Source organism: Chelonia mydas, chromosome 6 (genome assembly GCF_015237465.2).
Source record: "Chelonia mydas isolate rCheMyd1 chromosome 6, rCheMyd1.pri.v2, whole genome shotgun sequence".
In the NCBI taxonomy this organism is placed as follows: Eukaryota; Metazoa; Chordata; order Testudines; family Cheloniidae; genus Chelonia; species Chelonia mydas.
Genome location: NC_051246.2, coordinates 115,134,657 through 115,158,051, shown reverse-complemented (window position 1 = coordinate 115,158,051; position 23,395 = coordinate 115,134,657). Strand labels below are relative to the sequence as shown.

General features: G+C 41.1%; 1 protein-coding gene across 3 annotated transcripts in view; it reads left to right on the top strand.

Annotated features, from left to right (window-relative positions):
• Positions 1-22,240, top strand: part of TMEM179 (transmembrane protein 179) — a 31,837-nt gene extending 9,597 nt beyond the window's left edge. Inside the window, exons 2-5 of one of the 3 annotated variants that reach the window (XR_006291720.1) lie at positions 8-145; positions 1,905-1,983; positions 11,853-12,104; positions 13,750-22,240. Coding sequence is in view for 1 of the 3 variants with exons in the window: in XM_037901052.2 (XP_037756980.1) it covers positions 8-145; positions 1,905-1,983; positions 11,853-12,032 (397 nt within the window). In the remaining 2 variants the exon portion in view is untranslated. Of the gene's footprint in view, positions 1-7; positions 146-1,904; positions 1,984-11,852 lie in introns of all 3 variants that reach the window. The other 2 variants (XR_006291721.1, XM_037901052.2) reach the window with 2 other exon arrangements.
• Positions 22,241-23,395: the final 1,155 nt, after the last annotated feature.

The window sequence follows — 23,395 nt, the reverse complement described above, 5'->3', positions numbered from 1 at the left end:
ATTGCAGCTCTTTCTTTTATGCCTTCCTGAATCTGCTGATCAGCGTCTTTGTGGTTTTTGTCATCTTTATTGCTAGCACTATAGTGAGTGTAGGATTTAACATGTGGTGTGATGCTGTTACCGAAAAAGGAAGCATGCCAAATAGGTTAGTATTGAAGGAAAAATTTTCTGTTTCACATATGCACAAATAAATGGAGGTATAACCAAATATAGTTATTAAATGCATGGAAAGCAGATAAGGAAAGATATTTAAAACCTGAAAGTCTTTTTATAAAGATATGATTTTGAGATTGGGATCAAAACAACGAATAAACCTTCTGCTGGTAGTCCACATGAAAGAAGAACATTGTATGGTTATTTCATTGATGTTTCATTGCCTATTAGAAAGTCATAGTTATATGGAAAAGCACAAGAAGGATAGAAAGAAATTAACGCACAATCTTTAGAGACTGCTGTGAAAAGAAAACCTAGTTGTGATAACTCTCTAGTGAGGGCGGGAATGTGGTCTAGTGATCAGAGCAGGAAACTGGGAGTCAGGGCTCCTGAGTTCCAAATCCTAGTTTGGACACTGACTCACTATAAGAACCTAAGTGAGTTATTTAGCCTCTATGTGCCTCAGTCTGCCATCTACAAAATTGGTATAAAATATTGGCCTCATAGTGTTGTTGTTTACACCAAGATTCTCAGATGAAAAGCACTGTATAAGTGCAGAGTACTGATGACCAACGTTATCTTAAGAGTTATAGAATGTATAGTTAATAAAATAATATTTGGGTTCAGTGTAGGAGGCAGATGGTAGCTTGAGATGAATTTTTCAAATCAAACAAATATCAATGAAGAGATAGGAAAAAGTGACATTTTATGTCATATGATATTGAGTAACACTATTACTAGAGCATAAATTTATGTTTCACATTGTCATATGTTGCAAAATGCCATAGTAAATGTTCTGTTTAGGGCTGCAACGATTAATCGAATTATTCGAATATTCGGTTAAAAATTCTATCTCAGTTGTCAAAAAAAAAAAAGAAGCCTAATCGAATATTCGGATAAGAATCCAAGATGGCTGACACCACTGAAAAGGACAGAGAAGAGCCTTCAGAAATCAACCAAGAGATAGAAAGACATCCTCAAAATCTTGGGATTTTTTTCATACCACCAATAAAAGTCCGAGTTATTTGTAAAATCAGTAGGTAGCCTCTCTTTTACCATCACTATATCTCCTCCTTGCTGGAGCTTCTGAAACAAAAACACCCACCCAATCCCTTCTCCTGAAGCCTTGCCTGATGATGTCAAAAGGTAATGGAGGCTCGTACACTTTGTTGCATTTAGGGGTGAAACAAACATCTGGGGTGATCCAAATGTGTGTGCTTGTGCAGGAGGTGTTGGGGAGGGCGGTAGAAAAGGAGGGTTTTAAGCATATTATTTGCATAATGAAGGTTATGTTACACATTTCAGAAAATCAGTGTTGTTCATTTACATAATTAAATATAGATTTAAAAAATAATGAAATCTCTCTCTTAATGTGAGAGGAAATTGGCAAGTAGCCCAGTTATGGCAATAATTGAAAGCTTATTTGATAGACTATTCAACTGCTTACTCTTTGAAGCCTTTATTCTGGTAATGCTGTTTAGAATAACGGAAAAATATTTAACAGTTTGTTCTGGGAGTGGACATAACAAAAGAAGCCTATACTTATTTCAAAGGGAGCAGAATAATCTTTCTAATGGCAACATTGTCATACCTATGTTGTTTATAGCTGTGCTCTTTTGTTATTATTTAGAAAACCATGCTAGCAAGGACAGTTTTTAAGTGGCTATTTCATCTTATGCTTGGTCTGTTTATTTGGAATCTCTGAAATAATTTTCTCCCCTCCCTCCCCACCAAATGCCTTCTTCTTGTAGCTGTGAAGAACTACAGGATATAGATCTTGAACTGAATTTAGAAACCTCTGCCTTCTATGATCAGTTTGCCATTGCACAGGTAAGTCAGAACAAGATACTAGAATGTTTCAGTTCATTAGCCATTTGGACATGGACCTGATGCTACTGGTGCTGAGCCAGTAGAAATGTTTCCATTGACTTCAGTAGGTGCTGGGTGGAGCCATAATGATGGGCGTGTTTTTTTAGTAAAAATTAAAAATAGATAGCTTCAGATGTTGACTTGTACCTACTGCTTTTATTGCTCATTACTGAAATGTAACTGTCTCAGCAAGGCTCATTCCTGAAAAATTCTGAGCACTTTGGCCCCTATCCAGCAAAATGTTCAGTCTGGGATTTTCCCAAGGAGCCTATGGGAATTAAGCACGCAACTCCCACTGACTTGTGTTGGGATTTGGATGCTTACCTCCGTTATCCCTCCTTCCCCCCCTTAAATATATCAGCCTTAATGTGCTTAATTTAAAGAATGCGAACAGTCCATTGACTTGAGTGGGACTTCTTTAGTGCTTAAAGTTAAGCATGTGCTCAAGTGTTGTGGTGGATTGGACCAGAGTACTCAGCACCTTGCAAAGTCAAACCCTCAATACATTTTTGATAAGAGCATATGAACGGCCATAATGTGTCACACTAATGGTCCATCTATCCCAGTGTCCTGTCTCTGACAGTGGCCAGTGCCAAATGCTTCAGAGGTAATGACTAGCATAGGACAATTTCAAGTGATTCACCCCTGGTCATCCAGTCTCAGCTTCTGGGACACCCGGAGCATGAAATTGCATCCCTGACCATCTTGACTAATAGCCCCGATGGACCTATCCTCTATGAACTTATCTAATTCTTTTTTGAACCCAGTTATACTTTTCGCCTTCACAACATCCACGGGCAATGACTTGCACAGGTTGACTGTGCATTGTGTGAAGAAGTACTTTTTTTTGTTAGTTTTAAACCTGCTGCCTATTAATTTAATCAGGTGACCACTAGTTGTTTTATGTGTAGGGGTAAATAATACTTCCCTATTCACTTTCTCCATACCATTCATGATTTTACAGACTTATATCAAAACCCCCTTAGTCATCTCTTTTCTAAGTTTAGCAGTCCCAGTCTTTTTAATTTCTCTTTGTATGAAAGCTGTTCCATACCCCTAATTATTTTTGTTGCCCTTCTCTGTACTTTTTCCAATTCTAATATATCTTTTATGAGATGGGGTGACCTGAACTCACACAGTTTTTAAGGTGTGGATTTACCATATATTTATACAGTGACATGATGATATTTTCTGTCTTATTATATCTCTCTTTCCTAATGAAAAGGAGTACGTGTGGCACCTCAGAGACTAACAAATTTATTTGAGCATAAGCTTTCATGAGCTACAGATCACTTCATCGAATGCATTCAGTGGTCATCCGATGAAGTGAGCTGTAGCTCACGAAAGCTTATGCTCAGATAAATTGGTTAGTCTCTAAGGTGCCACAAGTACTCCTTTTCTTTTTGTGGATACAGACTAACACAGCTGCTACTCTGAAATCTTTCCTAATGGTTTCTGACAATCGGTTAGCTTTTCTGACACTGCACATAGGGTGAATTTTTTCAGAGAACTATCCGCGATGACTTCAAGATTTCTTTCTTGAGTGGTAACAGCTAATTTAGACCCCATAATTTTGTATGTATAGGTGGGATTATATTTTCCAATATGCATTACTTTTCAAACTGAATTTTAAAACAATGTAATTGAAAGATCCTATTGCAGCTTAATTTCAAGGGAGTCCCTTGGGTATTTCTACTTAAGATAAAATTTGGATGAACTCCTTTGCTGTCATCTTGGACATCATGTTTCTTGGGGGGGTAGCTTCCGAGTGATGGGTAGTGTGGTCTAGGATCGTGAGCACACATTGGTGTCCTTGGGCCAACTTCTCCAGTGGGCTATCAGGTCCATTACTATCCTCTCAAATGGTACTTTAATAATTTGTAGGGGTACTGAGGTCGTGGGCCTTGCAATTGGCATTCAGGGCAGAAGGCGCAATAGCGTCAGACCTCCAGGTGGACTCTTGACCAAGAGAACCTTCATAGGATTCTGTCTAGGGTTTTATCCACCCCTAAGTGTCCCCCAAACAAATGACTGTGGGATAGGTCTAATACTGCCCTTTGGTATCCTCGAGGTACTAATAGCTGCTCCAGTTCTTGCTCCTATAGTCAGACTATTCTATATAATAAGTCCTCTTCATCACAAAATGTGGCCCTGGGCCTTTGATTTTCCCCTATACTGGGACCCCAATCACTTTGACTACTTCCTTTCTAATACTGTGGTACAGAGCATCATTGGCTTGGTCCTGCCCAAAATACTTGTATGAGAGACCAATATGTCCAAACTAAAGGGGGGCTATTTCTGTTTCACCCCCAGGATTAGTGTCAGTTGAATTGGGCTCAGCTTGAAGTTCATTAACTGTCTAAGTTGCCTCCTTGCCTGCTGGATGAGACTACTTACCCACGAACACCACCTTTTGATTCTGGGCCAAGATTTTGGTCCCCATTCTTTTGTCTGCCCTCCTTTCTTGTTTAACCTTCCAGGATTTCCCAGTTGCTGAAAATAAGTGTCGGGCTAAAGAGCTAAATAATAGAAAATAAGAGATGGGCTACTTTCTGGGGCCATGGTATCAGCTCTGTGGTTACTGCTTTCCTCCAACCCTTCCACTGGGAGTAGACGTCTGGGAAGTTTTGTCCTTTGAGTGCAGGATATAGAAAATCTGGGATTACTCCCGCTGTCACCCTTGTTGTGTTTCCCTGAACCTCTGTTTGTATGGGAATGGCTGGGTAGTAATTAACTGTCCCATGTACACAGGTTACTCCCATGCATTTGGCTGGAGTCAGCTGGTTCCACCCCACCAGTTTCCGAGAGACCAGCGTAACTGCACTTCCTAAGTCTACTAATGCAATGGTCTCCGTACCATTCATTCCAACTGGCCATGTAAATAGTGTATAGTGTAAATGTTTATAGTGACTCCTTTTCACTGTCACCCAGACTACACTGCATGGACCTCTCAATGTTAGGACATTGAGCTGCTATATGCCCTAGTTCCCCACAAGCATAACATCAATACACAGCCCGGGATATCCTCCTATTCTAAGACTTATTCCATTAGGTCTTATCCCGTGGCCTTCTCTCGCCAGTTCCCCAAATTCCTTCATGCCCTCAGGCCACTCTTTGGCATCCCTCCTCCCCAATATAATTGTATCTGAACTTCTGGAGATCTGGGCCTTTGGGACTGGGATTGAACTCTTGGTCCAGCACATATCTTATTCAGTAGTCCAAGAAAGCTCTCTGGCCATTAAATGCCTCGCTATGAGAGTGACCAAATCATCATAAGAGGAAGGATCATTTTGGCCAACCCACCCTCATAGGTTTTGGTGGTAGTCGTCTCATGAATCTGTCCAAAACTAAGAGTACTTTTCTGCACTGTGGGTCTTGTGACACAGCCACTTCTGCATTAGGTGGATAAGGTTGAACAGTTGTGATCTTGGTGCTTTACTCTTCCAGTACCTCCACTCATGGAATCTCTGGGCTCTTATGGCTGTAGTCACTCAGGATCTTGCAAGTATTTATTTCAGTTTTCACCTGGGAGTAGTCTTTAGCAGCTTCCACTGCAGTGACATAGTAGGCCTTCTGGGCCTTTCCACACAGGAAAGGAACGAGGATACTGGCTCACTGGTCTCGGGGCCAGGCCTCACTTAGGGCTGTTCTTTCAAACATGAGGAGATATGCCTCAATGTCATCCTCCGTCATAATCTTTTGTAGATAACTGCTGGCCTTTAGGGATCATGTTCCATCATGGCCACCTCCCAGAGTGGCCAGGGCTTTCAGTTGTCTTACTGTCTCTTGTAGGATTGCTCGGTCCTGTGCCTCCTGGATCATCAATAGTTGATTTGTCTCTTGTTGTATTCATACAGATTCCTGCTGCGTGGCCATCTGTGCTCTGCTAGCCATTGGTTTTACCACAGTGGCCTGCACCCGTACCCTCGTCATGTCATCCATTCTCGGGAATTATCTGTCTTGACCTTGGGTTAGTCCACTGCATCAATTCCCACTCCTGACAACATGTGTGGCAAGACACCCCCCTTGCCTTGTCAGCCTCAGAATTTCTCCCTCTGGTGATGAGGGCCTAGAGTAAATCATACCTGCTCCAGAGATTATTAATTCTTCACTTTCGTTTATTTTTTCAGTATTTACAAGGTGGGCGTTAGAGTAGGCCTCTTAAGCAAAAAACAAACAACACAAACGAAATACATTTCCTTGCTCCCTCCCTTGGGTGTTGCCTTATTACACAGACTTCTAGTTGCTACCCCGTCCCCAAGCAGAAGTTAACTTGGTTGTTTCTTCCACACCCTATAGGGAGGAGAACAGCGTTCCACCAAGGAGAAGCCTTTTTCTGTGCTGCCCTTAACCCTGCTGCAGCTTGTTTTTCATCCCTCCTGCCTCTCTCACCAGAAGAGGGGTTTTTTCAAGGTCACCGGCAGACTCAGGTGTCTCTCATTAAGTGGAGATAATCCCTTTTCAGTTCATAGGGAAAGGGATCTTCACTAGAGTTGACATACCTGCCTTCCACCACTCTCTTACAGCTGTCAGGTCTGACTTTGGCAGAGATTACAATCTATTTAAGAAAAGTTGTTAAGGAACCTTAATGACATTCTGCCAGTTTTTGGCCTGATTCACCATTGCATTACTCCAACATAGGCATTGCCAGACTGAAGTCAACTCAAGGTCCATCTTACCCAGGAACTTGCCTCTGACAGTGGCCAATACTAGATGCTTCAGAGGAAGATGTAAGAACTCCACAGTAACCAATGTGGGGTAGACTGACTTCTACATAAATCTCCTCCTGGTCTCTATTAGAGATTGATTTAAGCCCTGAAGGGCAAGGTTTAATATTTCTTCCAAAATGTCCATTAACATTGACTATGGTAACTCTGGATATTCTTTATCTCCACATAAATGGCCATTCCCTTTTTGAATCTTGGCAGGGTTTTGGCCTCAATGACTTTCTGTGACAGTGGTTCCAGTTTATTCATAGAATTGTAGGACTGGAAGGGACCTCGAGAGGTCATCTAGTCCAGTCCCTCGCACTCATGGCAGGACTAAGTATTATCTAGACCATCCCTGACAGGTGTTTGGCTAACCTGCTCTTAAAAATCTCTGATGATGGAGATTCCACAACCTTCCTAGGCAATTTATTCCAGTGCTTAGCCACCCTGATGGTTAGGAAGTTTTTCCTAATGTCCAACTTAAACCTCCCGTGCTGCAATTTAAGCCGATTGCTTCTTGTCCTATCCTCAAGAACAATTTTTCTCCCGCCTCCTTGTAGCAACCTTTTAGAAGTATTTGAAAACTGATATCATGTCCCCTCTCAGTCTTCTCCTCCACAGTAAACAAATCCATTTTTTTCAGTCTTCCCTCATAGGTCATGTTTTCTAGAACTTTAATCATTTTTGTTGCTCTCCTCTGGACTTTCTCCAGTTTGTCCACATCTTTCCTGAAATGTGATGCCCAGAACTGGACACAATACGCCAGTTCAGACCTAATCAGCGCGGAGTAGAGCGGAAAAATTACTTCTCATGTCTGTCTTACAACACTCCCGCTAATACATCCCAGAATGATGTTCGCTTTCTTTGCAACAGTATTACACTGTTGTCTCATCTTTAACTTGTGATCCACTATGATCCCCAGATCTCTTTCCACAGTACTCCTTGCTAGGCAGTCATTTCCCATTTTGTATATGTTCAGCTGATTGTTCCTTCCTAAGTGGAGTACTTTGCATTTGCCCTTATTGAATTTCATCCTATTCACTTCAGACCATTTCCCCAGTTTGTTCAGATCATATGTTGTGTAAGAAACTATTTCCTTTCATTGGTTTTGAATTTCCCACCTTTTAATTTCACTGATTGTAACCTTGTTATTGTGTCACGAGACAGAGAAACAGAAGTTCCTGATCTACCTTCCGTAGACTATTCATTATTTATCATATCCTCTCTGTCTGGCTCTTTTGTAAGGTAACAATCACAATCTTTTCAATCTCATTCACTGAGTTTTTTCATACCCTTGACCATTCTCATCTCCAGTTTTATGTGGTGTAACCCTGTTGAAATCAATGGAGTTACATGGGTTTAAAACAGGAATAATACAATGGTGAATCAGGCCGTACATTTTTATAATTTTCTTTTCATTGTAATAACCTGTTAGAAGCTTCTAAAATATTTTCTCCCCCTACCAACTTTATCATTCCTCTTTGGCCAATATTTTGTTTTGCCATGGTTCGAGTGCAGGAAAAACAAGCGCAAACTAGTTGCCATTGTGTCACATCTATTTATCTATTCTGTGCTTTATAACCGTAGTATATGACCGGCCACTCAGGCAAAATGTCATAAATCCTGCTCTTAGGAAAGTCAGTGTGGGCTCTGACATTCACTTTAAGGTGAGCACAGCTCTGGGAACAGTGTTTGTTGTTAATTTTTCAGTCAGAGATTAAAAATCATCTGGGTGGTTTATTCCTCTCAAACTGCTACTATGTTAATATAAAAAAAAGGAGGACTTGTGGCACCTTAGAGACTAACAAATTTATTTGAGCATAAGCTTTCGTGAGCTACAGCTCACTTCATCGGATGCATTCAGTGGAAAATACAGTGGGGAGATTTATATACACAGAGAACATGAAACAATGGGTGTTACCATACACACTGTAACGAGAGTGATGAGGTAAGGTGAGCTATTACCAGCAGGAGAGCCGGGGCGGGGGACCCGTTGCCAACTGTGTGAGACATATCTATTCAGGGGACACCATCATAGGGCCTAATCACATCAGCCACACTATCAGAGGCTCGTTCACCTGCACGTCTACCAATGTGATATATGCCATCATGTGCCAGCAATGTCCCTCTGCCATGTACATTGGCCAAACCAGACAGTCTCTACGTAAAAGAATAAATGGACACAAATCAGACGTCAAGAATTATAACATTCAAAAACCAGTCGGAGAACACTTCAGTCTCTTTGGTCACTCGATTACAGACCTAAAAGTGGCAGTTCTTTAACAAAAAACTTCAAAAACAGACTCCAACGAGAGACTGCTGAATTGGAATTAATTTGCAAACTGGATACAATTAACTTAGGCTTGAATAAAGACTGGGAGTGGATGGGTCATTACACAAAGTAAAACTATTCCCCCCCTCCCCCCCCCCCCGGGCTGTTCCTCAGACGTTCTTGTCAACTGCTGGAAATGGCCCACCTTGATTATCACTACAAAAGGTCGTTCCCCCCCACCCCCACCCCACTCTCCTGCTGGTAATAGCTCACCTTATCTGATCACTGTCATTACGGTGTTTATGGTAACACCCATTGTTTCATGGTCTCTATGTATATAAATCTCCCCACTGTATTTTCCACTGAATGCATCTGATGAAGTGAGCTGTAGCTCACGAAAGCTTATGCTCAAATAAATTTGTTAGTCTCTAAGGTGCCACAAGTCCTCCTTTTCTTTTTGCGGATACAGACTAACACGGCTGCTACTCTGAAACCTATGTTAATATAGTACAAATTCTGGTCCTATAAATACCAATTCTGCTTCGTCTGCGTTTTCCTTATGTAGGTGTAATTTCACTGTTTCTCCTTTGCTATATATTGTTGTCTTCACCAGGGGTCATGTCCAGCCATAATTGTGTGTGTGTGTGATGTTCCCCTCACTGTCAGTGGAAGGGTAGTGTAGAAGTATATGGTAGGATATGACTGAGTAAACTGCAGTTATATATTCAGCTGCTGACACCAGGGTCATTAAGGACAAATTATGTGCAGGGGGATACCTTCTTTTGACTATAATAGGGAACGGTGCAAGAAAAAATTCTACTTCATACAGTGTTTGCCAACATATACAGAGATCCTGCAGGAGGAAAGTTTACTTTGTTGTAGTACATAGGAGAACTAGCCCCGAACAATCTGGTCCTAATTCCCACTACTGACCTACCAGGGGCAGCCTATGCTGCTTTAACTCCTGTACATTCATGAGTGAGGAGTGAAGGTGCATCTGCCAGATTCTTTTATGTTGACAAAAGGAAATGCAATTTCAGGGCACAGACCTGCTAGTGTGTAAGGAACCCCAGAAGTAGATCACGTGAAAAAAGATCCCAGTGGGGAACAAATTCCTGCAGTGCTATCTGTTAGTATCATAAGGTATATTAAGCAGAGTTTCAGCAGAGCCAGTTTATGGGTTTTTCTTTGGCACCGTGATAATGATTCTTCAAGGCAAGTAGAGCAAGAATGGCCATCCTTAATGGTCCAGGAAAACAGGTCCTTGTATAGCACACTGATGGCTCAATATAGCTGTTCATAACCAAGCACCACTCTCAGGGAATACACTGGGAATGTTTCCTGAATAAGAATTACAGAGCTGGGCCCGGGTAAACTTTGCAAGGAGAAACTAACCAGTTTGATGATCGCTGGCATTTAAATACCATTCAGCTGGTTCTAGCTTGTCCAGAACTTTTCTTTGATCTTCACTCGTTAACTGAATTATGCTAGATTTATCTAGAGTCTTTCATGCTGGCATATGTCTCTATGGCATAGAAAAGCCACTTAATGCAGATTTAAATCTGCGTTGAGACCATTTAAGAGAGTGCTACAATTTTGATGTTGCACTAATGACACGAATGCAGATATGCGATATTACATATTAGCCCAAATGAGTGTGATTTTAACACCTTCTCATTCCATATCTTTTTATCTAACTTACTTCATTGCTATTTTTAAAGACATTTTATATTGGTGGACTGAGATGTAAATAAGGACAAAAACGTGGGAAATTTTCAAAAGTGTGTTAAGGGTCTAATGTAATTGATAACATGAGATGTTTATTATTATTGTAAAGATTATTAGTCAGGGATTAATACAGCATAATACAGAAAGGAAGGTTAATACATTGCCAATGAATCTGGAAGACAGAAGTGCAGCTGGTGAGACTCTTAAAGATTTTGTGCTTACCCTGCTTGTATTTATACCTGACTCAGAGAAGCTTCACAATTTTCTCTGTATTACTTTAAACTACCACTCATTTCTTGTCTGTCTTCTCTGACACATTTTTTGAAGATACCAAGAGGCCAATAATTGACTGTATCTGGTAGATGGGACACATTTGTAAGTTTTAATGTAGAATACATCTTAAATTCTGAAAGGTTTTACACAACCCCTCCACGAAAACAGGACAGACATTGCAACAGTTTCTTCATTTTGTTTTGACCATAGCATTCCAAAAGTCAGCAAGACTTTAAAGACATTCTGCACCACCTCTAGCTTGGTACAGAGGGCATGTTAGCTAAGTATCAAGAAAATTGTTTGTCTTGTCCTGTCTCTCTGGGATGTCTCTGTACCTAACACTGAAATTAGAACACTTCACACCTCCCCTTGATTTAACATAAGTAAAGAGCATTTTGAAAGGAGCGTAACATAAATGCAATTCATACACAAACATGTGATATATATAGTAATATTGTATATGATATTGGCTAACACTGTAGACCTTACAGACTTTCTCTCATCTGGCTCTATACATACTTTACTAGACACAGAGGGTTGATAGCAGCCAAATACAGCACAAATGCCAAAAGGTTTAGTGGGTTGAGTGTATTTCACAAGATATAGTGGTAATAATATTATATAGGCTTATCACTGTTATCGTTATCTTTTTACTCTTACTTTTATAGTAAATGTAAAGGGAGTTACCAACCTGAAAAGACTGAGAAACAATGGGCTAGATCATCCGCTGGTGTAAACTGGCACAACTCCGTTGAAGTCCATCCACACGAGGATCTGTCTTTAAAATGAGGGTTGGCTGTATCTTGAAACACGACATTAATCTCTCTGCCATCTCTTTTCCTGCCTAGTTTGGTCTCTGGGCTGCCTGGCTGACTTGGCTGGGAATTACCATTTTGGCCTTCCTGAAGGTTTATCACAACTACAGGCAGGAAGACCTGCTAGACAGCCTGATCCATGAGAAAGAGCTGCTGCTAGGACGATCCTCTTCACGAACCTTTTTGCAGGATGAGAAAAGTGGCATGATCTAATATGTAAGCCACTCGATGGTGCAGGTTGTAAATTTTATAATTCATTAGCACAAGCTGAAGTGAAGAGAATTGGTGAGTGTGTGAAATCATTGCTTTCCTGAACTGAAATTTAATTTAGAATTATACAGTCCTTTAATGAGAAATTGTCAGAAGCCATATTTCTGTTAGGATATAGACAATGAACTGTATGATACAATAGGCTTCCTTTCCTGTACATACTGGGAGCAGAACTAATTATGCCTGTGTATGAAGATGGCTGTCCCTATCAGGGTTCTAGCATGCTTTTCCTGATTATTGAGGGAAGGATGTTTTCTGAGAACTGTGCTAACAAAACCTTGCTAAAGACCACCCCTTTAGTGTAGTTTGCAGCATGGTTTCAATGTTGTTCTAGCTAGCACTGCTCTGACCTACTTATGGAAAGGGCCTTTGATACCCCCAAATTTGCTGTATACATATGAAGTATTGCCAACAATTTTATAACCCTTGCTCCCATTTGATTTGATCACTTTAGAACATTTGGAGCTGTGTACCTGACTATATACTTAATGTTAGATAGAGTAAAATTCGTACAGTGACATAAGCTATTACAGCATCTTAAACGTACCGTATATTTTTGGAGGGATTGTAGAGCCTATTTATGTTTATGTTTCATCTTAGACTTTGGCATGGCCAGCATTTATTACTGCTTTGTAAAATGTAGTCTAACGGGCAGTAACTGCAGCTTGCATAGCAAGAGATTAATCTTAATATATTATATTAATGCTTGCTCTTTCATATATGTAATTTGATCCCTAGTACTATATACTATTCAGCTTCAAGTATTAGAGTTTACTTGTGCTATTTATCTCAAACAGGATATGTGAAATTATTATAAATAGCTGCATAGTAGATCTATGAATGTCTCTATCAGTACAGTAAACTGTAAAAACTGCTCAGTAATCATATAGCTGGTTCTTTTATGAACTGGGCTATTTTCCCCCGCATTGGCCAGGGGCTGCTCCAGGATTCAGTATTGCTACCCTGAAAAGGGAGAAGGGCCATTTACTTTATGTAGTCCACTAGGGACTTTGCTATTGCTCTTAATTTTACACAGAAAGTGCTCAGATGGTAGGATAATGGGTGATATTATAAAACACTAAAATATATCCAACGATTAGGAACACAGATAAGTCAGAGGGCAGTGGAATTATTACGCTCGAGAATGAATGCCTTGTTAGTATATAGAGAGACAAGATGGACGAGGTAATATCTTTTATTGGACCAACTTCTCTGGGTGAAGAGACAAGCTTTTGAGCTTACACAGAGCTCTTCTTCAGGTCTGAAAAAGCCTGAAGAAGAGCTCTGTGTAAGCTTGAAAGCTTGTCTCTCTCACCAACAGAAGTTGGTCCAATAAAAGTTATTACCTTACTCACCTTTCTCTCTATTATCCTGAGACCAACATGGCTACAATAACACTGTAAACAATAATTGTTAGTATATAGGCTATAGTCATCAGGTACAAAAGGAATCTGAGGCCCCAGTTTAGCAGAGTGCTTAAGCAAATGCTTAATTTTAAGCATGTGACTAATACCACTGACTTCTGTAAACTGCTGAATCACGGTCTGAAGGCACAAAAATCACTCAGACTTACAATACTTCTGTTGCACAGACTCTGCTGTGTTTCTGAGAATCTAAGATTTTGTGTATGGACTAACGGCCAAACTGTTCCCATATGTGGGAAAAACCTATGTAGGGGATGTGAAACTCTGTGAATTGTTCAATCAGGGGAGCTGGCTCTTGAAATCTGCACATCATAGAGTTCCAGACGATTTCCAGAGACTAGATCTCTCTGAACAGGGTTTCTAGAAACAAGGCCCATCTACACAGAGGCCCTGTTTCCATGTACTGGTTCCTACCCACAAAGGAACAAAATTCCTGCAGGAGCCATACTGCCACAGCATTCTCCAGCTGTGAATTCACATCAGGGAAGGATTTTAAGGAGATGGAGATGGAGACCAAGTATGTTAATGTCAGTTTAAGGTTCAGCATTAAGGCCTCCATCCAGCAAGTTACTTGGCCTAATTTTGAGCATGTGGTAATATCACTGACTTCCATGGTGCTATTCACATGCTCAAAATTAACTTAAGTAATTTTCTGGGTGGGACATAAGTTACTTCTTGTTGATGTAGAAAGTGGATGTCTCCCCATCACTTCCTATCCTAGACAACAGAGGCTGTCCTTTTGGGAATGCTTCCACTGGTTCTGGAGAAGAGTATGATGCTGTGAAGATGAGGCTGTCCTTCCCTCCACTTTCACACTGCCTGCCTCCCCGCAGACGCCTGGTTGTCTTTCTCCAATCCACTGTCCGCCCCAAAAAAGAAGAGAATATTTGGCTCAAAGTTTCTAGTCTGTTTGGTTTTGCAGATAACTTTTATTCTAGGAATTAAAGCCCTTTCACTATCTTGTTTGTTCTTCAGCTCAATAGACTAAATCTGGGATTTTCAAAAGAGACTAAGGGAGTCAGGAACCCAATAGGAGTTGGGCACCTAACTCCCTTAAATTCCTTTGAAAACCCCAGCCCAAATTGATATAATACAAACAGGTGAGAGAATGTCTCTGTTCATCTGAATCAGGTGGAATGAGTTGAGGTAGCTAGTTAGGATGGTTCATTAGGGCTTAAAAGCAAAGAGCTTTTCAAGGAAAGTTCCCTAGCAGCTCAAAGGAAGAGGACAGAGATTAGCAGCTATGAAGCTAGTTTAGAAGAAGGCAAACTTCTGAGCTAGGTTGTCAGAAGTAGTTTAGTTTTAACCTAACTGGGCCTTTTTGTTTGAGAACAGTTTTCCTCTAGTTTTCAGTCTGTGAGAAAGCATTCTGCCAGCTCATATTCTAAAGCTGAAACACCCAGGCCAAACTACTTGTGCCAAAGTGAGGGCTAGGGCAGAAAATACGGCCAGGGATGAGAATGTGAACTTGTTCTTTTATATTTTGCAGCATCCAAGTTACTTTTTCTAGCTGTAAATTACCAAGGCATTATTGAGTTAGGCACCATTATTAATGCATCACCATTCTTTGACCTTTCAAATTCTTCTTTAATTTGCATTGTCCAAAACCCCATGCCTGAGACCCTAGTAGTTTAACAAGGTTGTGCATTTCATGTAACAAAACTCAGCATTTTTTTTTTTTTGGGGGGGGGGGGAAGGATTGTAAGGGGGGAGTGTTTCAGTGGTTTTTGCCATTTCCGCCCCCTATATATCTATTGCTGCTGCCCATAGCAAATACCCAGATACCCTTGTTAAGAATGTGGCCTGCATTTATTTTGCTCAGGGACATACTGATGTTTAAATCAGACTCAAAAGACCACCTTTTTGGCCTACATAAAATGGCTGATAGTAACGAAGGTAGAGTTTACATAGAGCCTTATTTATTAAAATGCAAATAGACACTGTTCTGTTGAATTGCTACAACACCAACAAGGTATTGACACACAAGTAACCTGCTACGTTAGATACATTCCAGATGCCCTGGCTTCCACGAGTGCCCTTTTCCTGTTCGCAAAACCACTTGGGTTAAGGAGTTATGTTCATTGCTGACAGAGGACATAGTGCTAGAAAAACCTGATCGAGCTGAGAAACTGTAAAAATGTGGTTTTGTTTTTTAAAACCAAAACTTCTTTTAAGGGAGCTCAAGTAAAACAATAGTTTGGAGCAAAGTGTTTTTAAAAGGGCAGAAAAGCTTGTAAAGTCCTGTCCCTTAAATATTCAAAGCATCATGCAGTGTTTCATCCCTGAATCTCTCACGGGTATCACGTAGGTAAAACTCTGCAGCTTTGCTTTGGGAATTTAGGGGATTGTGCTTGTTTATGATGCTGCTGAGAGAAATATGTACTATAACAAATGAAAACTCAGATAAGCATGATTTGTTGATGAAGGTGTTCAGTATTAGAGAGGGGTGTGTGTGTGTGTACATATGCACACATATGCCATGTTAAAGGTGTTGTTAGGATAATCCCCATTATTAAACCATGATATTGATGTAAAATCCCCTGTAGACAGTCACAGAATATGTCAGAATAGCTTACATTTCTACACTGCCTTTTTTTTCTTTCTTTCTTTCTTATCTGCATGATGCCACTTAGGATATGGATACCTCTCTCTGTTATCAAACAATTTCACTGTTAGTATGACTGAGTACTAGTTCCTATCCCTCAAGGTTTATCCTCACTTACGCAGAGTATTAGGGATTACTGTTTATACTTTTATATAATCTTGAACAAGACAGCATAGTTATAGATGAAGGTAAGAGAAGTGTTACATTTTGTAGATTGAAATACATTGGAATCCTACATGACTGGAGGATGACATTCCCTTTGAACAAAGTTCCTAATGTAACATGAATGTGCATTGACTCCTTGATGCACATTAACCCTTTGATGGAAGTATGACTATTAATTAGGACATAGTAATTAATGCTTATTCAAAATAGGTGTCAAATACCTTAAAGTATATTTTCTTAAAAGCCTTAATCCTTCAATTGTCAAAACTAATTCTTCTTCTGCAACAGCCTAGCAAATGATGTAAGACCCAAAGCAATTAGCATGGTTTTTTTTTAAACAGTGATCCATCAATTGGAGAAGAAAAGTAAATGCAAGGAAGGGAAGAAAGATGTATATGAACTGCAATTATATACTGGTAGGACTGTAGAGGGGAAAATTCATTTTAAACCCCATTGGTTTTATTCAATTAGATGAGATAATCAGAAGCCAGATCCCCAGCTGGTGTAAATTAGTGTTGCTCCATTGAAGTCAATAGAGCTATGTTGATTTACACCAGCTGAAAATTGGGCAATTTATATTTAAAAGCATTTGAACACTTGCTTCCCCCTTCAGAGCCATATATGCAAATATCTGGTTAAATTGACAAGGGCTTTGATAGTAAGTCACAGAAATGGATGACAAAGCTGGTCAGTCTCTGGTGGCCAATTATATGGTATCTGGTATATCAGGACCTTTCTGAATGTATTTGTTTTTCTTATAGAGATTACTCATTTAGGGCCTGATCCAAAACTCACAGAAGTCCACTGGAGTGTTTCTACTCTCTTCTTTGGGCTTTGGACCAGGGCCTGATCCTACAATCTCTGTGCGCTCAAAACTCTCATTGATAGGAGAAACATAATTGAGTGCACAAGGAGGGCAGGATTGGACTCTCAGTTACACTGAGCCTCTATTGGAATTCTAGTCCCAGAAGTTCTTGCTTCTTTATACAGATTTAGTATACTCATTTCCCAGTCCTGCTGCTAGCAGTTAGCCTCTACTGATTTTGAGATGCAAAAAATCAATGACAGACTGACATTGTGTGAAAAATTGATTCTCTGCATTGTCTTTAAACACATCAATCCACATAACAGTTTTGTAAAGTACAGTTTAAAATGAGAAACCTCCAAACCAGAATGATCTGCAGACTATTTAATACAAATCACGTGCATTTTGGTATATGTGGTGTTACGCTGTATACAAACACCTTGTTTATAATTCCTGTCCTCCAGTGTTTGCATCCCAAACATTCTCTGTAAATCACTCACAGCTGCTTGAATTGGTTCTCCTTTATGTATAACATTTGGCTGATCATACAAATGGGTCAGAATTATATTCTCTTATGAACATTTAGTTTGGGGTTTGATTAAACTTTTGTGTCTACTTCAAAATCAGAGTCCTGGGAGTGAACACCTGTGAACTCTGAGGAAAGTTTGCATTCGGATACAGATCTGAAATCTGTAGCTAGGGCTGCCCAATCACTAATCTTTGCTGATGGAAATGTTCTATTTTGTCTAATTAAGATGTTTGTTCTGCAGGCAAAAACCCTGGAGACTGCAGTGCCCTTTTTAAAGTTTGTCCTAAGAGGAATACCAGTTCATGCACATTCAGTTTCTATTTTGCACATAATGAGAAAAGGCACATGTACCTAACAGTGTTGGAAATCTTGTTTTAAAATGATTTTGTCCCTGATTTCCTCAAGGCCAAAATGCACTGCATTCCCATTCTTTTCCTGCTTTAGAAAGAGTAAACTTTTTCTGCATTATATTTCAGCCTTCACAGACAGACACACAGCTCATAAACATTTGTATTTTTTTTAAAGTGACCAAATCCTGATAAATTATTTTGATCCTAACGCTTTATGGGGAAGGACAACCCTCTGATTTATTCCAGGCACAAAAGGATCAGGCGATCATTTCAGTCTCTCAGAAACCCTAACCATGGTGTCTGAAATGCATAACTGAAATGTACGTTCACCTAATTTACTTCACAATGTATGTATTGCAATGTAGCCTTAAAGTTGGCTGATTGATAATGCCTCTTTATTAGTGGTGCAAGTGGAATCCATTTCTTACTGGTACGGGGGGGAGGCTGCACGGGGGGCATGTGACTCCTCCCCACCTTGCCCCCATCCCGGGGCCCCCACACTCTCCCCATCCCCTCCTCATGATCCACCCCCATTACCTGGAGAGGGTGTTGTCCTCCTCCCGCAGTGTAGGAGAAGCAGAACGTGGGACCGCCCAGCAGCCCCACGCCCGCAGCTCCTCCGGTGCGGCTGTATTGCCCCAGCCCTTCCATGCAGGGTGTCCTCTGTCTGTACAGCAGCCAGGCCCGCTGGAGGACAGGACGGGCTGGGAGGTGGGGTTGGGGGCAGTACAGCAGCCGCTCAGGAGGAGATGCTGGTGTGGGGCCGCCTGGTGGCCCCTCGTTCTGCTCCTTTCCCCACTGTGGTTCCCAGGAGAGCCCGGCGATTCAGGGCTCTCCCAGGAACCACAGCAGGGAAAGGAGGAGAATGCTGGCAGTTCCTTCGGTGGCTGTACCGCCCCCAGCCTCGCCCCCCAAGCCCTGTCCTCCTGCATGACTACTACTGGGTGCCGGAGGACATGCATTCCATGGAAGGGTGGGGGTGGGGGTTCTGCTTCTTTCCCTGCTGCAGTTCCCAGGAGAGCCCTGAACTGAAGGGCTCTCCTGAGAACCGCAGCGGGGAAAGGAGCAGAACGTGAGGCCACTGGGTGGCCCCATGCCAGCAGCTCCTCTGGTGCAGCTGTGCAACCCCCAGGTCCACCTCCCGCCCTGTCCTCTGACGGGGCTGCTCTACAGACGGAGGAGACCCTGTGTGGAAGAGCTGGGGGCAGAACAGCTGCACTGGAGGTGCTGCGGGCATGGGGCTGCTGTATGTTCTGCTCCTCGTCTTTCCAGTACTCTGTACCAGCTATAAATATCTTGCTAGTACAGCGTAGCCCGGACCGGACTGCTGCTCTTTATTCTAATATTGGGAGAAGTATTTGTACAATAGTGTTTTCTCATGGAATTCTTGAGTATCTTATGTCTGGACAAAAGATTGTGTTTAAAGTGATATTGCATTAATGTGAATACCCCAACTCTTAAATATTTCTACCTCTAATAGCTACTGTAGCTGTTTAAAGCATCATGGTTCCAATTTTCAAAAACATCCGACTTAGTCTATTTTCAAAGATGATTTAAGTACTTAGAAGTAAAATCTCACTAACTTCCAGAGAAACGTTGGCTCCTAAGCCACAGCCACTTTTGAAAATGAGGCATAGGCTCCTAATTCACTTAGGCTCTTTTGAAAATTTCCCCCCGTTCTTTCATACAAGCCCCAAACCTGTTTCTATTGAAGGTAATTGTAAAAAGCACATTCATAGGTTCATGGGGCCAAATTCTCTGCTGGCATACTGCCAATGAAGTCAAAGGAGTTAGGCGAGGGGAATATTTGACCCATCTATTTTGCCTGTGTCTACATTATGAGCTGGGGGTCTGATTTCCTTGCCTGTGTACACATACTACCGCACTAGCCCTCCTTGAGCTAGCACGAGTGTTTAGGGTTGCTGCAGTAGCATGGATAGCAGCAGCGGAGGCTGGGTATGTACTTGGCACAGCTAAGCCATGCCTACGCTGCCATTACTGCTACCTCTACTACCAGGGCTACACTGCTGTTAAAGCGCTCACTAGCTCAATGAGCAGGGGAGCCACGCCCCTAGCTGGTAGTGTAAACCTAGCCTTGAAGGTTCATCTAGCATGACCTCCTTCATCACAGAGTCCATAGAATTTCACCCTGTAATTCCTGCAGGAGAATCAATTATTCTTCCCTGCTATGTACACGAACCCTATCAAGTCCAATAACTTGTGCATGAACTGGAGCATATCTTTTAGGAAGATATCTGGACTTGATTTAAAGACTCCAAGTGATGATGAATTAGTCACTTCGCTTGGTAAAGTGTTCCAAGTGGTTTTAAACTGTTAAACATTGACATCCCTGGTGCATGATCAAGTCCCCCAGAGCTGAGTATACTCTTCTTGTTATGGTCATCAAAATCCTTTTGCAAATGACTTTGAACAGCTCCTGCTGAATAGCATCCCTAAGGGGAGAAAAGACTGAATTGGCGCTCATAACCACTGCAGAATGATGGTATTGCAAAGGAAATCCATTTAAATAGGGCAGGAAAACAAAAAGGGTTTTGCTGTTGATCCTGAGGATACCTCATGGGTGTTAGTTTGCAAAGAAGATTTGGCTCTACTGCCATCTAATTGATGTTACTCTAATCAGTGAACCAAACTTATACTCTATTTACCAACTCAAACTGTGCAATTTAGAAATCAATAGTGTGATCTACAGCACAGGGCTAAAAGGTTTCTGCAGGTTTATAAAAAAAAAACCCCACAGTACCACTGACATCTCTTCTCCCAGGCTCATTTCATCCTCAAAACATCCCTGCAAACTTCAGAGTGCACAACAGATTATAAAGAGTTTTACTAACATTGTAGAACCACTCGATCCTTATTCCTTGTGTCTCTATTTGAGACAGGAACCGCTCATGGGAACTGGAGAATGCAGCATCCACATAAATCAGAATGCAAATGGATAGCAAAGAAAGTTGTTAATGTATTTCACATGAGGAATTTAAACATTCATGTTCGAAGCATGAAGGTCCCAGTTCTTCAGTCCCTAAGTAGGCAAAACTGGCAGTCATTTTAGTCTTAGCGTTGCCCACGTGGTCAGTGTTGATTCAAGTGTTATAGCTTTACATACTGCATGTGGAACAAGTCTTTTTGAGAAATGTGCTGGTCTACTCTCAGCTTTTGTAGGGCTTTAACTATATCAGTATGATGCCCTAGTATAGACACAGTTATACTGGTGTAAAAGTGCTTAGATTGGTATAACACCCCCCAATTTTTTTCTGAGTGAGCAAACTGAAATATCTCTCTGATTGACTCTGAAAGCTGTGCCTTTTACTTTGGCAAATCAAAGTATAAGAAATTAATATACAACTGGGCCTTTCCCCTGTGTAGCTATGAGGTAAAACAGAGTGAGTGTTCCAAAATCACTGTAAATTTGCCATTATTAAAAGGAGAACATTAACAAGGTCATTGTAGATTTAAAGGGTGTGTCTTCAGTATGTTACTGCCTGCAGAGATTTAAAGGGTGCCTTTACTGCTTGTTTAATGCAGAGTCTGAATGCATCCGAACCTCTTCTAGATAGATGCCTTGTGATTTACATATTTGTGAACTACTGTCTCTTCTTGTATCCACTTGGAAAAAGCTTTATGACAGCCTAGATGAACATTATTTTATCCTGCTAAACAGGTCTGTGCAATAGATTCTTTAGGACACAATTTTAACAGTTTTCATAATTCTTTTAATCTCTAAAACCAAGAATGGGCCAGATCCTTAACTGGGGTATGTGGCGTAGCTCCATTTACATCATTGGAGCCATGCCTGTTTACACCGACTGAGGATATGGCCCAGTATATTTTAAATATTAGCACTCATGGGTTGTGTTATCTATTGCTGTGATTATTAACTGCTGATTTGGGGGATAAACTACATGCAATTTCACAGAACCACAGAGTCCGAATAATGTTTACTGTTGTTGTTTTTATACAGTAGTGAAAGGGATGCAGTTTATTTACATGCGGAAAATCAGTTACTAGCATTTTAATGGAATACTTTGTAAACATTTGGCAAAATGGAAATAATGAGCCCGATCCTTCTGCCAGCGAAACCACTGGCAAAATTTGTGCTGGCTTTGAGGGGAGCAGGACTGGGGTCAGTGTAACTAATGTACCCTAGTATTATTGATATTGAATGAATGTGTTTTTATATTGAATGCTTTTTGCTGGACAGTGCATTGCACTTTTATGATTTAAGCTATATACAAATAAATTATTTGAAAATTCAGTGTTTTCATGCCTATCATTTGAACTTCTACTGGAATAATTTTAGTGTAGGGCCTTATTCTCAGCTAGTGAGCTCCAAGAGTCAAAAGAGAGATCCTAGTTTACAGTAGCTGAGATTCTGGCCTGCAGTGTAATCTGCAGCCTTTCTGGGTAATCTGCCTGTCTCATAAGGACAAAATGATCCTGGCTAGCAGTACATGTTTTAGATCCCTATTGCTAATAATGTACTCATTCTGTATGTGGCATTTCCACTGTCTGGCTCCCTGTCCTCCTCATTGGGAAGCTTCAATATTATGAACAGGCTGCTGACTCCTGTTAGCCTTCCTGACCTACGAGGGTATTTTCATTCCCCCTGCAAACTGTTGGAAGTCTTTGCAAACTGCATTACCTGATCTTCCACCGGGACTCATTTCAGCTGAGAAAAAACTTGCATCTCAGTCATATAGCTGAGGCAGAAATGCAACGTCCAATGGGGGGAGGCTATAATTAAAAAAAACAGCAGCATCCAGGATTCAGTCCACGAACCGTGGGTCCTTTCAGTTCCAACTCCAGTCATGAGTGTCCTGTGACTGCCTGGCACCATCTTAGCTTTTCTGATTTTATGTCCTATCAAGGCATTACTCTTCACCTTTTGACACCAATCCATACAACATCAGTAATGAAGATTCCAGTCCAGTTAACAAGGGTGCGAGTACATCTGGTGATGAATAAAGAATAGTAAGAGAATAAACAAGTGAGTCAGACTGTGAGTGTGTGAGAGAACATCTGAATGGATGGATTGGGCATCCGCTTATGTGTGAGGAGAAAATAGAATGGATAACAGCAGGGGGGAAGTGTGGTCTAGTGGTTAACCAAGAGATTTGGGTGCCCAAGTTAATGACCTGTCCAACTTTCAGAGGTTCAGAGATTCCAGGAGATTTGGGGTCAGGAGATTTGGGAGCCAGGAGTTGTGGGATCAGAGATTCCTGGCTCTGTTACTGACTTGCTGTTTTAACTTGGGCAGGTCATTAGATTTATCTGAGACTTCTGCTGTAAAATGAGGATAATACCACTTCCCTCACGGGAAGGGGGTTAGGCTTAAATAATTTCAAAGGCCTGAGATGCATGCTGAATACAATTTGTTTGAGACTGATATAATCTATTGTGTATAACTTAC